Source organism: Acanthisitta chloris, unplaced genomic scaffold (assembly GCF_000695815.1).
Source record: "Acanthisitta chloris isolate BGI_N310 unplaced genomic scaffold, ASM69581v1 scaffold37120, whole genome shotgun sequence".
Taxonomy (NCBI): Eukaryota; Metazoa; Chordata; class Aves; order Passeriformes; family Acanthisittidae; genus Acanthisitta; species Acanthisitta chloris.
The window spans coordinates 14671-27173 of NW_008651749.1; the positions used below are offsets into that span (position 1 = coordinate 14671).

Genomic DNA, 12503 nt, shown 5'->3' on the forward strand with positions numbered 1-12503 from the left:
TGCTCAGTATCAGGTAATGAAAACTAAATGAGAACTTTCAGGGCTATGCTCTTCCTTCTCTTCTTGGATTTTATTATGGCGGAATTGAGAGGCTAAAGCAGGCATGGAGAAATTTTCAGCTCAGAAAAATCCCAGACCATGTAAAACTGGGATAACTTTTTTATAAGATAAGCAAATAGCCCAGATAAGTGAAGAATTAGTCACTATTTTTGAAATTTTAGACAAGACTCTTAACCTTCCTATTATTTTGTTTTCTCTCACATAAAATTATCACAATAGCAATACCCATTTTAGACTGAATTTAAATGAACTACTAGCACTAATTTTAGAGAGGGAAAATGAATTATAATTAATAATCCTTATAATAATAAACCACTTGATCATTTAACCATGAAATGTTATTTCATTTAACCCCTACATTAATAAGTGAATTTTATTTAGAAAATAATCTTGTTAATAGGACAGCATCTGAACACCTGTCCTGGGAATAAGTGACTGACTTTTCTGTTCCAGCAATACACTGCATTTGGTGTCTCCAGCCAAAACTGAAGAGATTCCACCTCTGATGGAGAATCAAGAAACCTCAACTTCTTGCAAGTCTTTCATTGCTGGTCTAAATTTCTGCACTAACTTATTGTACTATAACGTCACTTCCACAGAGGCAGCTCCATATTTTCCCTTGACTGGAGAATCCAGGTAAGCCATATCCGCTTAAACTATGTTTATTTTGTGCTAACTACACTTCCCTCTTACAGCTTAGTATCTGCAGTACCCTTTGACATAAAGCTTACCTTTAAAGATCTTAAAAAAGCAGTCTAAGAGCAGCAGCTGTGAAAGTGAGCTGTTGAGAACTGTGTGATTTCTTCTCTTTGTGGTCATGGACAAAATAGTTATTTACAAGAAATTAATTTACTCTTCTTTAGATTTGAAGTTGAAATAGTGCCCACAGGTGAAGTGAAGGAATACTCTGCAAGTGCAAATTACGACCTGCAAAGAGAGGGAAATGACCTGATAGACACCTTAAAGTTTGCTGTCCAGGCAGAAGGTAAGAGTATGAAAAAACAATATGGTTTAGCTCAGTTTTGAACTGTGTCATTTAATGAGAAAGAGACTTGTATGAATAAATTGTAATAGAATTCTTTACAGTATAAAATAGAATGCCATTTTCACACCCAAACAGGCTAACACTTAAACTCCTTTCATGTATGCAATCCCATAGATTTTCATGATCAGAAGCTGATTTTGTATTTTTGATTATTTAAATAAAAGTGTAATGTTGGTGAATGGAAGCAAGGAAGAGGAGATGTTAATGGGTTCTATATAAGCAAGTGAAAAATACAGTTTCTGATGAAATATGTAGAGCATACAAACCATCGGTGGGATCATTTAAATAACAAAAGTAGTTGATGGGGTTAGTGGATCATCCTGTGGTGTGTTTAGAAGATGAGAAGAAAAAAGATGACCCAGTTTCTGATTCAGGCTCACTAAGGTTCTCTCAGATCTTTAGTGTGATATGGTTTCCAGTTGATCCTTTTTTTATTCTGCTTTTAAGAAAAGTCCAAACAGATTCCACAGTTGTGAATAACTAAAGTACATTATATTTTCTAGGTATAAAGCAGCATGAGGCCACATTGACCTTCAGGTACAACAGAGAGAGAAAGATTTTGACCAGCGATGTACACATTCCAGATGTTGATGTTGACTTTGGTACAAACTTCAGAATTACTGATGAATCCATTCCTGGGAAGAAAGCATACACCATTGTCTTGGACTTCAACAACAAGAAGATCCCTGAAGTTACCCTTACTGGCCAGATAAGGTAACTCAGGAACTCACTTAAGCTTTTACAGCTACCTCTGAATAAGATAGCTGAAGGTTTTATTGTATGCAGAAAATTTGAGGAAATTTTATCTGGTTTTGGAGAAATTGCTTATATAGAGAGACATATAAACTTGTCACTCAAACCCCCTTTAAAAAACTTTGCACTATTTTATTTGTAATACATCAAATACATATATATTGTACACTAACTGATCTTTCCTCCTATATACATATTATTTGTATTAGAAGTTCCTTGAACTAGTTCTTCCATGTTTGCACACACATGACTACAAGAATATATTGTACTAGTGTTATTGCAGGTGTGATAATCCAAGGGTATAAACAAGGCAAGGTTTGTTCAGAGAGGTATTATCTTTTACTGGATATGTTTGGCTCTAAAAAAAAAGTTCTTACATCTCCCCATGAAAAAATCTAATGGCACTCAATAAGAAACAAAACCAAAAATAACTGAGAGCTTCCTGTAAAAATTCCCACGCTTCACGATGAGAATATTTCCGGGAACATCTACAGGGGAGCTAACAAAAATGTTCAGCCTGCCAGGGTTTCTAAAATTGTCTGCCTCACAAGTCCATAGTGAAATGGGCTGATCACATTCTTTAATAAACCTCAATCTTCCATGGAATTCTGTGATCTTGATGGTGCCCCGGGGAGTCTTTGTCTTTGCTGTTCATGCAGAATTGCCTCTGATATCAGTGGGAGCTTTGGACACATGTCAGGGACCTCAATTCCCTTTCATTTGCACTAACATAATATTAGAAGTTTGCTCAAGTCAACAAAGTTGCAGAGATGTAAAATAAATGTGAGTAAAGGAAAATGAAGCCCAGTGGCATAATATATTTTGTCAAGTATTTTGTTTCTATGCAATTCATAGTCACAGTGTATCCTTAGTGGAGAATTCTGCTGGAGTAAGGAGTTCAGAATTTGGTTCAGGGACAACTTTACCAGGATAGATACATATTTCCATCCTTTTCAGTATTATGAAATTAACACAGACTTATTATTGTGTGAATGTGCACAGTAGCACTGTAATATTTTACCATAGATTTTCCAAAGTAACTAGGAGAAGCTGAAAACATGAATTGAATCGGAACATAAAGTTTGATGCAATCTAATTTGTTATAACACCTATTATGCCTTTGCTATAGATTTAAATGCTGAAATTGATCCTGAAACATAAATTAAAAAGTACAGTGAAATATTTTTATTCATCTTTACTTTTTTCTTTCACAGATATGCTGGAATGGAAGAGACAATGTTAAGAGGCACCATTTCTATTCCTCGCTTGCAAACTGAACTTAGAAGTGAAGCATTGGTTAATTATTCACCAAACAAAGCATATCTTCAGATCAGCTCAGCTGCAACAACTCATGGAAACTCAATTTCAGAAAGAGTTCTTCTAAGATATGGTAGGCGCAAAGCCATGATCTACATGTAAAACCTATACATTTTAACATCTTGTTACATTAGTTTATAGTATATCCCTAAATAGACTAAGTATATTATTGGTTTTACTCATTTTATTTTAAATTTGTGATTTTCAGATTCTGAGAAAGTTGAGCTGGAGTGGAATTCAGGTGCCAGTGCCACTGTGAAAAAATTGTCTTCTGGCTTCCCAATTGACTTTTCAGACTACCCAAAAACTTTAGAGAAGCATGCCAATGAACTGCTGGATCGGAAAGTGGCTCATACGGATATGACACTGCGACATATCGCATCACAATTTATTGTGGTATGTTTCAACCTACAGTAGATACTACAGTTCCACCACATAGCTTTGATGAATTCTTGCCTCCTTCATGGAAGCCAAAATAGGAACTACTTGTAAAATCCCTTATCAGATTGAATAAGCAGTATATTTCCAACTTAGATCAAACCAGTCAGTATATGAGATGTCTAGGGCTCAGTATATGGACTATGACTTTCAGATAATGTTACTGGGAGATCCTAAATCTTGTTTTTTACTTTGAAAAACCTGTCTTCTTATTGCAGGCATCCAACACCTGGCTGCAAAAGGCATCAAAAGATGTCCCCTATGCCCAGACTCTGCAAGACAAACTAAGTGGACTGCAGGAACTGAACATTCAGAATTTTAACCTGCCCGTCATCACCATTCCTGAAGAACTTTTCCTGAAAAGGTAGGGAGAAAAATTGGGATAGTGACACAGGAAACTGAATATATATATCCGTTCATATTTTTGTGTTATTTTATTTTACTTTGTTTTTATAAAACAGTATGGACCCACTGTAGAAATTAGCACAAAATTGGAATAATAATGAAAATTTTAAGACCAGAGAAATGAAATTATGTGGAGAAAATTATGCATGTCTTTAATACAGACTTGACTTTTGCAGTAATCACTCATGCAGCATATGAATATATCCTGAAGTATTGTGTTATATTGTAAGGAGTACTGAACAAAAATACAGCATTCAACAGTCTTTAAGCCACAGAAATACTGAAGCTATGTTTCCCATGGATTTGTGTCCTGCATCCCAGCAGACCCTTTGGCCTAATATCTCTGTATTTTCCCATGCAGTCCTATTGGACAGTTCTTCCCATTCCCCTACACATACTGGTTAATCTCCACCAGTAGAGTAACTTGACTTTTTCCCATGTCTGTCTTGCTCATAGGCAGCCCATGCCATGGTTGTACACATATGGACTGGATGATTGCACTAGTTTGGTCCCATCTCTCTAGCAAATAGAATTTCACAGAATGAATGTCATTACCCTTCTGTCAAATTTCATAGAAACCATCAAATATGTTAAAATTTTCTAAGAATAGGGTTTGACAAACAAGAAGAGAGTCTGGATATTTCTGCTGTTTCTAGGAAATTAGACCATAAGTCAGAGAGAGTGGTTCTAAACTTTAAAATGCTCATGCACCTGCTAGACTTGCTCTCAATACAGTTCCCAGCACATACTGTTCTTGCCATTATTGTTCATATCTCTTTGCTGCTCTGCCTATGCATAAGAATTCAAGGAACAACGTTGCTTGGTAGTACCTTCAGAATACACCCACAGCTACCACTGTGATAAATAGAAACATGTCTACATAGTTTTCCTATGTGAGCTAGGGAAATATTGATGGCTGAAGTGAATGTAAAGGACACTTCTGTTGAAGGTAGTGTAAGATTGGATCCAAAAAAGATCTGTTTTTCCATGTATTGTCTTTCACTGTGGTAATATGAAACTGTATGTTAATGACACATCTCTATTGCTTCCATTGTGTTCCTGAGCTGAACATAATCAAGAAAGAAACTGTTTTGTTCTCCTAAATTCTTCATCTGTGCTAATACTAATAGTAATAATGATAGTGGGATTTTTTACTGCCCTGTTATGTTGCTTTTAAATCTTATGATGTGAAGGAAAAAATTTCAGAAGTGTTTATTTAATTTTCATCTAAGTGTAAAAAAGAAGGTTTTGCAATATAAAAGACCAGTTAGGAAAACAAGAAAAGTATCTCTGCCAGCTTATTGTTCATTCACAAGTTAAGGATGAGTTTCCTTCTGTTTTGCCTTTTCATAATTACACTTTTTCCCCACAAGCTTTTCAGCTGATGATCCACATTTTCCAGTCCTAGCTGCTGGTCAAATGGTTAGATTTCTTGTTTCAGAATAAAATAAATGCTGAATATTTCAATGAAACATTTGAAATGCTTATAATCACAAAAAAAAATTTCTTAATAATTTGGCTTATTTGAACATCTAATGCTAATAAGACTTCATGCATTTCTGTAAGATTACATCACTTTTTTTTTGGGAAGAATATAATTGTCTTTTTCTTGTACACAGCACCCCACAAGTGTGGCAGTGTTTTTGGAGGATTTCCTTCTCCTATATGCCAGATATTTTCATTCAAATTCCTTTATTTTGAGGATCATTTTGATGCCAGTACATCTATTCATTAGTGTGCATGAAACAGATTCGGATTCTCAGAGTAGAAAATCAAATGCAATATTCAACAGTTACATATTTAGACTCTTTAATGACACTTTCAGCTGTGAGCTAAAGTTAGTTAAGCTCTGAACAAATCAGGAACCTTTGAATTCTAATGTAAGGTCTTACAGAAAGAATGTGTTTCTGGACTACTTGGCCTACAAGTCTCCCTGATTATGAAATGAGGGGAAAAAACATTGACAAAATTCAGTGATACCAAAGGTGCTTTCAGTAAATTTTGATGAATGAGTGATTAAAAATATTGATAATAATAGATGGTCATTACATTTCTCTCTAAAACTAAAGTCAGGACATGGATATAAGCATGTAAGTAAGCTCAGTATCATGGGTAGAGTAGGGAGTCATGGAAATTTCTGTATATGCTTTATGAACTTGCAGTTTCTAACAGAGTATTTTTTCTTTTCTAGTGAAGGCCGGATCAGATACAACTTAAATAAAAAAAGTCTTGTTATTGATATCCCTTTGCCATTTGGTGGAAGGTCGTCTGAAGACATATGGATGCCACAGACTGTTAAGACACCTCCTCTGGTATTAGAGTCAATGGGAATAAGTGTGCCCTCTCAGGAATACAGATTACCAACATTTAGTGTTCCAAAATCCTATCCTTTTCGTGTGCCTTTACTGGGCAAGTTAGAGGTCTCTGCTAATGTGCACAGCAACTATTACAACTGGACAGGAGCGTACACTTTGACAAACAGCACCACAGAGAAAGCATCCAGTGTAAAAGCTACTTATAACACCCAGGCTGATTCAGTTTTTGAGCTACTTTCCTACAGTGTGAAAGGTAAGAATGTGTGCTAGTACTGCAATGTTGGCAAAACAATTTTAATTACTTCATTTTCCCTGCATCAAGTACAGCACATTAATTTGCCTGAGAAAAGTGTTGCATAGTCTCAAATCACTTTCTCATTGTTTTAGAGATATTGTGTGTGCTTATTTATTCAGATACTAAAGGTGAAGTCAGTTTAACTCTGTAAAGACTTTTAGGGTCCGTATTTTCCTGCATATTCTTTCCTGAATGAAATAACTTCAAAACTGAAGGCATGATTCTACAAACACTTTTGTAGCTGACAAGTCAAGTGTTTTCAAAATCAGGTGTGTAGGTGTTTGTGTAGGTATACCCACAATTTGTCAGTCTATTTATATGTGTGTATATATATATATATATACAAATATACATATAATTGTCTTATAATTTATTTATGTCCATATATTGACATAAGATGGTATTTTAAACTAAGTTCCTTTAAATTTGCTGTTTGAGTTCTCAAACTGTGAAAGGACAAGCTAACTTCTGTTTCTTCTAAACTTCTCATCATAACAGAGACATGATAAAATATTAAAACCCAGGCATATTAGAAATAGGTCATACTTGAGAGTCCATCTTCTTGATTTACATAACATTGTGTAGTTTTGCATCATTATATTTCGTAGTGTGGATACATAATTTATTCACAGTTCAAAACTTTAGCTTAAAATATCAAAATAATAGCAATTTTACAGGATTTACTGAATTACAATTGAACTATTACCAAAATGCTTAGGCCTGTAAAACAAAATGATGAAACAGTAATTGCAATTCAAGCAGTAGCATTGATGTTCAGTGGCATCAGACAAGTTCTTAAAGATAAAAAGTATAGATGACACTTATCATTTGTCTCCTTTTTTCCTATTTCAGGCTCTGGAGAAGCATCATATAATAGAAATGGATTCATCTGTACATATGAAAACCACCTGAAGCACATAGTCTTAACATCAGTTTTTAAGTTGTCCAGCAGAAAAAGTTATGAACCTAGTCCAGTTGCAAACTACACCATATCACTTACAGCATCCAGTACTCTGGGTCCTCAGCTTTCATTTTCCAGTGACATTGTTTCTGAAAAGACAAGTAATATGAATATCAATAATGTCAAAATGGAAGGACAGCTGGAAGTGGCTTCTGTCTTTGCAAGAAGTATTTACACTCTGTCAAGCACATACAATGAAAAGAGAAGGGTGTTAGAAGGAAAATCAAATCTGAAGTTGGATTCTTCTTACCTTCAGGCTACCAATCAGATATCTGGCAGATACAGTGATGGTTCATTTTCCATTACATCAGTTTCTGACGTACAAAGTGGACTATTAAAGAACACAGCTTCGTTGAAGTGTGAAAACAGCCAGCTGAAAATTTCATCTGAAACAAGTGGGAGGTATCGCCATACTGCAGGTGTCAATAAGCTTGAAATAATTTTGTCAAAGAAGATGGCAGGACTTCGTTCTGAGTACCATGCCACTTACAAGCAAATCCAGTATTATGCTTTGTTTGCAGGTTCTCTCAATTCCCAGGATCTTGTTTTCAATACTGATATCTCTCTGACTGATCAAAGGAATCGAGCTGCACATAAGTCATCACTCAATGTAAATCGGTACGGTCTAGCCAGCAGCGCAACCACAAACGTGCAGTTGAGTCCATTGGCAATGCAGAGTGAAATGAATGCCAAGCTTGATACTGCAGGAGGCTCCATGTCACTATCCTCTTCTGGGCGCTATGGTAAAAACAACGCAAAATTCAATCTAGGTGGAAGAGTGAGTCTAACAGAAATAACACTGGGAAGTGAATATCAGAGTACAGTTCTGGGTATGGACAACAAACATGTGTTAAACTTCAGAGTTAATAGAGAAGGACTCAAGTTTTCAAATAATTTGCAAGGATCATTCAAAGAGATTAAGTTGGAATACACAAATGACTTGAATATTCCTGGATTATCCTTAGCATTTTCTTCAAAGTTAGACAACAGCTTCAGCTTTGACAAGTTCCACAAGCATGTTTTTGACCTACAACTGCAGCCCAGCTCTCTTACAGCTAAATTGAGCAATAATATTAAATACACTAAGACAGAAGTTTCCAACAAAGCAGAACTGCTTCTTGAGCCTCTGAAGCTGAACTTGGGTGGCAATGTCAGAGGAGCCCATGGAGCAGATGAAATAAAGCACACCTACACCCTTGCATGTGCTGGTCTAACTGCAGACTTGAAAACAGATACAGTGGCAAATGTTCAAGGCACAGTGGTGAGTCACAGAGTTAATCTGGATGTGGTGGGACTTTCTTCCTCAATTACTATGAACACAAACTGTGATTCCAGATCTCTCCATTTCAGCAATGCTGTGCGTTCTACTCTGGCCCCATTTGCCATCAATGCTGACATACATACCAATGCTAATGGCAAGCTGGTTGCTATGGGTGAACACACAGGGGACCTGTACAGCAAATTCCTGTTCAAAGCTGAACCTCTTGCTTTCACTTTCTCCCATGATTACAGAGGATCTACCAGCCATACCTTGAGGTCTAAAGGAAGATACACTACACTGCTTGACAACAAAGTTCATATGCTTTTTACTCCATCAGAGCAGTCGAGTGCTTGGAAATTGAAAAGTCAGCTAAACAATAATGTATATTCACAAGATCTCAGTGCTTACAATGATGCAGAAAAGATTGGTGTGGAACTTAGTGGAAGAGCTTTAGCAGATCTCTCTGTAATGGACACATCCATTGTACTACCATTAATGTCTGAAGAAGTTAATTTAATTGATGTATTGGGCCTCAGGAGCAGTGTATCAGAGCCTCAAGAATTCAGCATCTCTGGCTTTGTGAAGTATGACAAAAATAAAGATATGCACATAATTAACATACCATTCTTGGAAAAATTGCCCATTTACTTTGAAAAACTCAGAGACACCATTCTATCTGCACTGCAGGTCATACAAAGTTACCTGAAGAATATCAACATAGAACAACATATGAGAAAATACAAGGCAACTTTGGATAAGCTCCCCCAGGACATTAATGATTACGTGGACAAATTAGATATAAAAGCCAGAGTTAGCAGCATGAAAAATAATTTAGTTGCTTTCACAAAGGACTACAGAATAACATATGATGATCTCCAAATTATGCTGGAGAAAGCCATTCACAATCTTCAAGAAATACTGTTTCAGTTGCAAGTCTATCTGATAGAAATTGAGCAATACATCAAAGATCGTTATGAGCAGTATGACATTAAAGCACTTATTGTGCAGCTTCTTGATGGAATAGTTGAAACACTGACAGCTCTAGATAACAAATACAAGGTAAGAATGACTGTAATCAACATCACTGAAAAATTGCTTGCTTTCTTCCGACAATATGATCCTAACAAAATTGGAAGCAGGACTTTGGCTTGGATTAAAAATGTAAATGATGAATACAGAATTACAACTAGGATACAGCAAAACCTAGAACAACTCAAGATTCAGATTCAGAATATTGATCTCAGAAGCATTGCAGAAAATTTGAAGCGGCAGATTAAAACATTTAATACTAAAGAATTAATAGAAAAATTTAAGCGTTCCTTGCCAATCGAAAAAATTAATCAAATTCTTGAACAAATCAAAGACTTTATTCTAAATTGGATAGAGGAGTATGAATTATCTGAGAAGATCAGCTCTTTCCGTGGTCATATGCACAAACTGATTGTAAAATATCAAATTGATAAGCAGATATATTTTTTAATTGACAGAATGATAGAACTGCTCAACAAGTACAGAATAAAAGAAACTGCTCAGAAATTGACCATCTACCTGCAAAATATCAATGTGAAGTCATGCTTTGATAAAGTTGTTGCATTCGTTGATGATGGTGTCAAGAAAGTGCAAACATTTGATTATGAAAAGATGATTAAGGAAGTCAACAGGTTCCTCGACATCGTTATTAAAAAGCTCAAGACTTTTGACTATAACCAGTTTGTTGATGACACAAATAACAAAATACAAGAAGTGACCCAGAAAATAAATGAGGAACTCAGAAATCTAGAACTTCCACAAAAAGCAGAAGCACTGAAACAGTATATTAGAGATTTTAGAGCTGTGATTTCAAAATACATGGAACAACTAAAGGACACCAAGCTTGCTGCAATAATTAACTGGTTCAGAGAGCTCATAAACTCAACAACATTTGCTAATGTGAAAGCCAAGGTAAATGAACACCTGGAAGACCTGCGAGAGAGGATTTCGGAAATGGATATTTCCCAGGAATTCCAGTGGTGTCTTCAGAAGATAAGCCAATTCTACAATTCTGTTGTCATATACATTTCTGACCAGTGGAACATAGCTTCTAAGAAAATTATTGCTTTGGCTGAAGAGTATGATCTAAAAAATTGGGCTGAAAATTTAAACCAGTTTGTTGAAACGGGATTTAAAGTTCCTGAAATCAGAACTGCTATCGTCACTATACCTGCCTTTGAGGTTAGTCTCAGAAGTATTCGAGAAGCAACATTTCAAACACCAGACTTCATCGTTCCACTGACTGATCTGCATATCCCCTCCTATGAGATAAATATTAAGAGACTAAAGGACATGAAAATCCCAATGAAATTTACTACCCCAGATTTTAAAATTCTAAATACTTTTGAAGTGCCTTCCTTTACAATTGACTTGGTTGAGATTAAACTTCTGATTATGAGAACAATAGACAAACTCATATCTGGTGAATTTCAGTTACCAGCAATTGATGTCTATTTAAAAGATCTGAAGATGAGAGATATGCCTTTTTCTGACATTTCTTTCCCAGAAATACAAATGCCTCAGTTTCAAATACCAGAATTACTGATTCCAAAGCTAAATCTAAATGAGCTCCAGATTCCTAACATGAAGATACCAGAGTTCCAGCTTCCACGTATCCCACACACTATGACTGTCCCTACATTTGGCAAACTGTCTGGTGCTTTCAGAGTCACCTCTCCATTCTTTACACTGTCTACACAAGCTGAGCTTCATAATACTACAACATCTGCAAACAGTCCAGAATTTGTGACCTCCATGTCAGCTCAAACAACATCCAAATTAGACTTCCTAGTTTTTAGTGTTATTGCAGATTCACGTCTCCTGGCCCCTGACATGAAGCAGCTGAACCTTAAAAATTTCGTTAAAGTCAACCATAAGTTTCTTAAAGTTGAGCACAACAATGAAGTGGTATTTTTAGGGACTTCAGTAGAAAGTGAAGCTGAAACTAGAGCAAACTTATATACAAAGAAAAATTCAATAGAACTACAGAATAATTTAATGTTCAAGCTACAAAGGAAAATTTGGGTGCAGAGTGGAACCGCATATTCCCACCGACTGAATATTCCACAAGCTGATTTCTCCAGCCAGGCTGATCTGGTCAATAACATGACAACAGAAGTAGAAGCAGGACACATATCATTTACCTCCACTAGTAAAGGAAACTGGAAATGGGCTTCTCCTAATTTCTCTGATGAAGGCACTCATGATTCACATGCCACTTTCAAGGTTGAGGGCCCCATTATTACATTTTCTGCCAACAATAAAATAAATGATAAGTACCTGAAAGTCAACCAAGCTATGAGATATGAATGTGGTTTCCTAAATTATGCAACAGTTCAGATTCAGTCTGAAATTGAGTCCCAGCGTTTGGGACGTAGCATTCTGAATGTGAAAGGCACGGGACAGCTTGGAGAAATGAAAGTGGAATTAACAGGCTCTCACAGTGCTCGGCTCCATGGACGGATTACTGGAACTGTAAATAATGAGCTTTCCTTCTTGGCACAGCCTTTTGAAATTCGACTTTTAACAAACAATGATGGAAATGTGAAAATCAGCTTCCCAATGAAAATGACTGGCAAAATTGACTTCCTGAATAACTATGGTTTCGCCCTTAGTTCCTCTGT

General features: G+C 36.0%; 1 protein-coding gene across 1 annotated transcript in view; it reads left to right on the forward strand.

Moving 5' to 3' along the window:
- The window catches only part of LOC103802043 (apolipoprotein B-100-like), a gene marked incomplete at both ends in the record, with an annotated part of 29084 nt that overhangs the window by 14037 nt on the left and 2544 nt on the right, over nucleotides 1–12503 (forward strand). The window contains 8 exon segments of the mRNA XM_009074486.1: nucleotides 473–696; nucleotides 924–1045; nucleotides 1609–1819; nucleotides 3073–3248; nucleotides 3384–3571; nucleotides 3832–3977; nucleotides 6210–6586; nucleotides 7481–12503. Coding sequence (XP_009072734.1) covers nucleotides 473–696; nucleotides 924–1045; nucleotides 1609–1819; nucleotides 3073–3248; nucleotides 3384–3571; nucleotides 3832–3977; nucleotides 6210–6586; nucleotides 7481–12503 — 6467 coding nt within the window.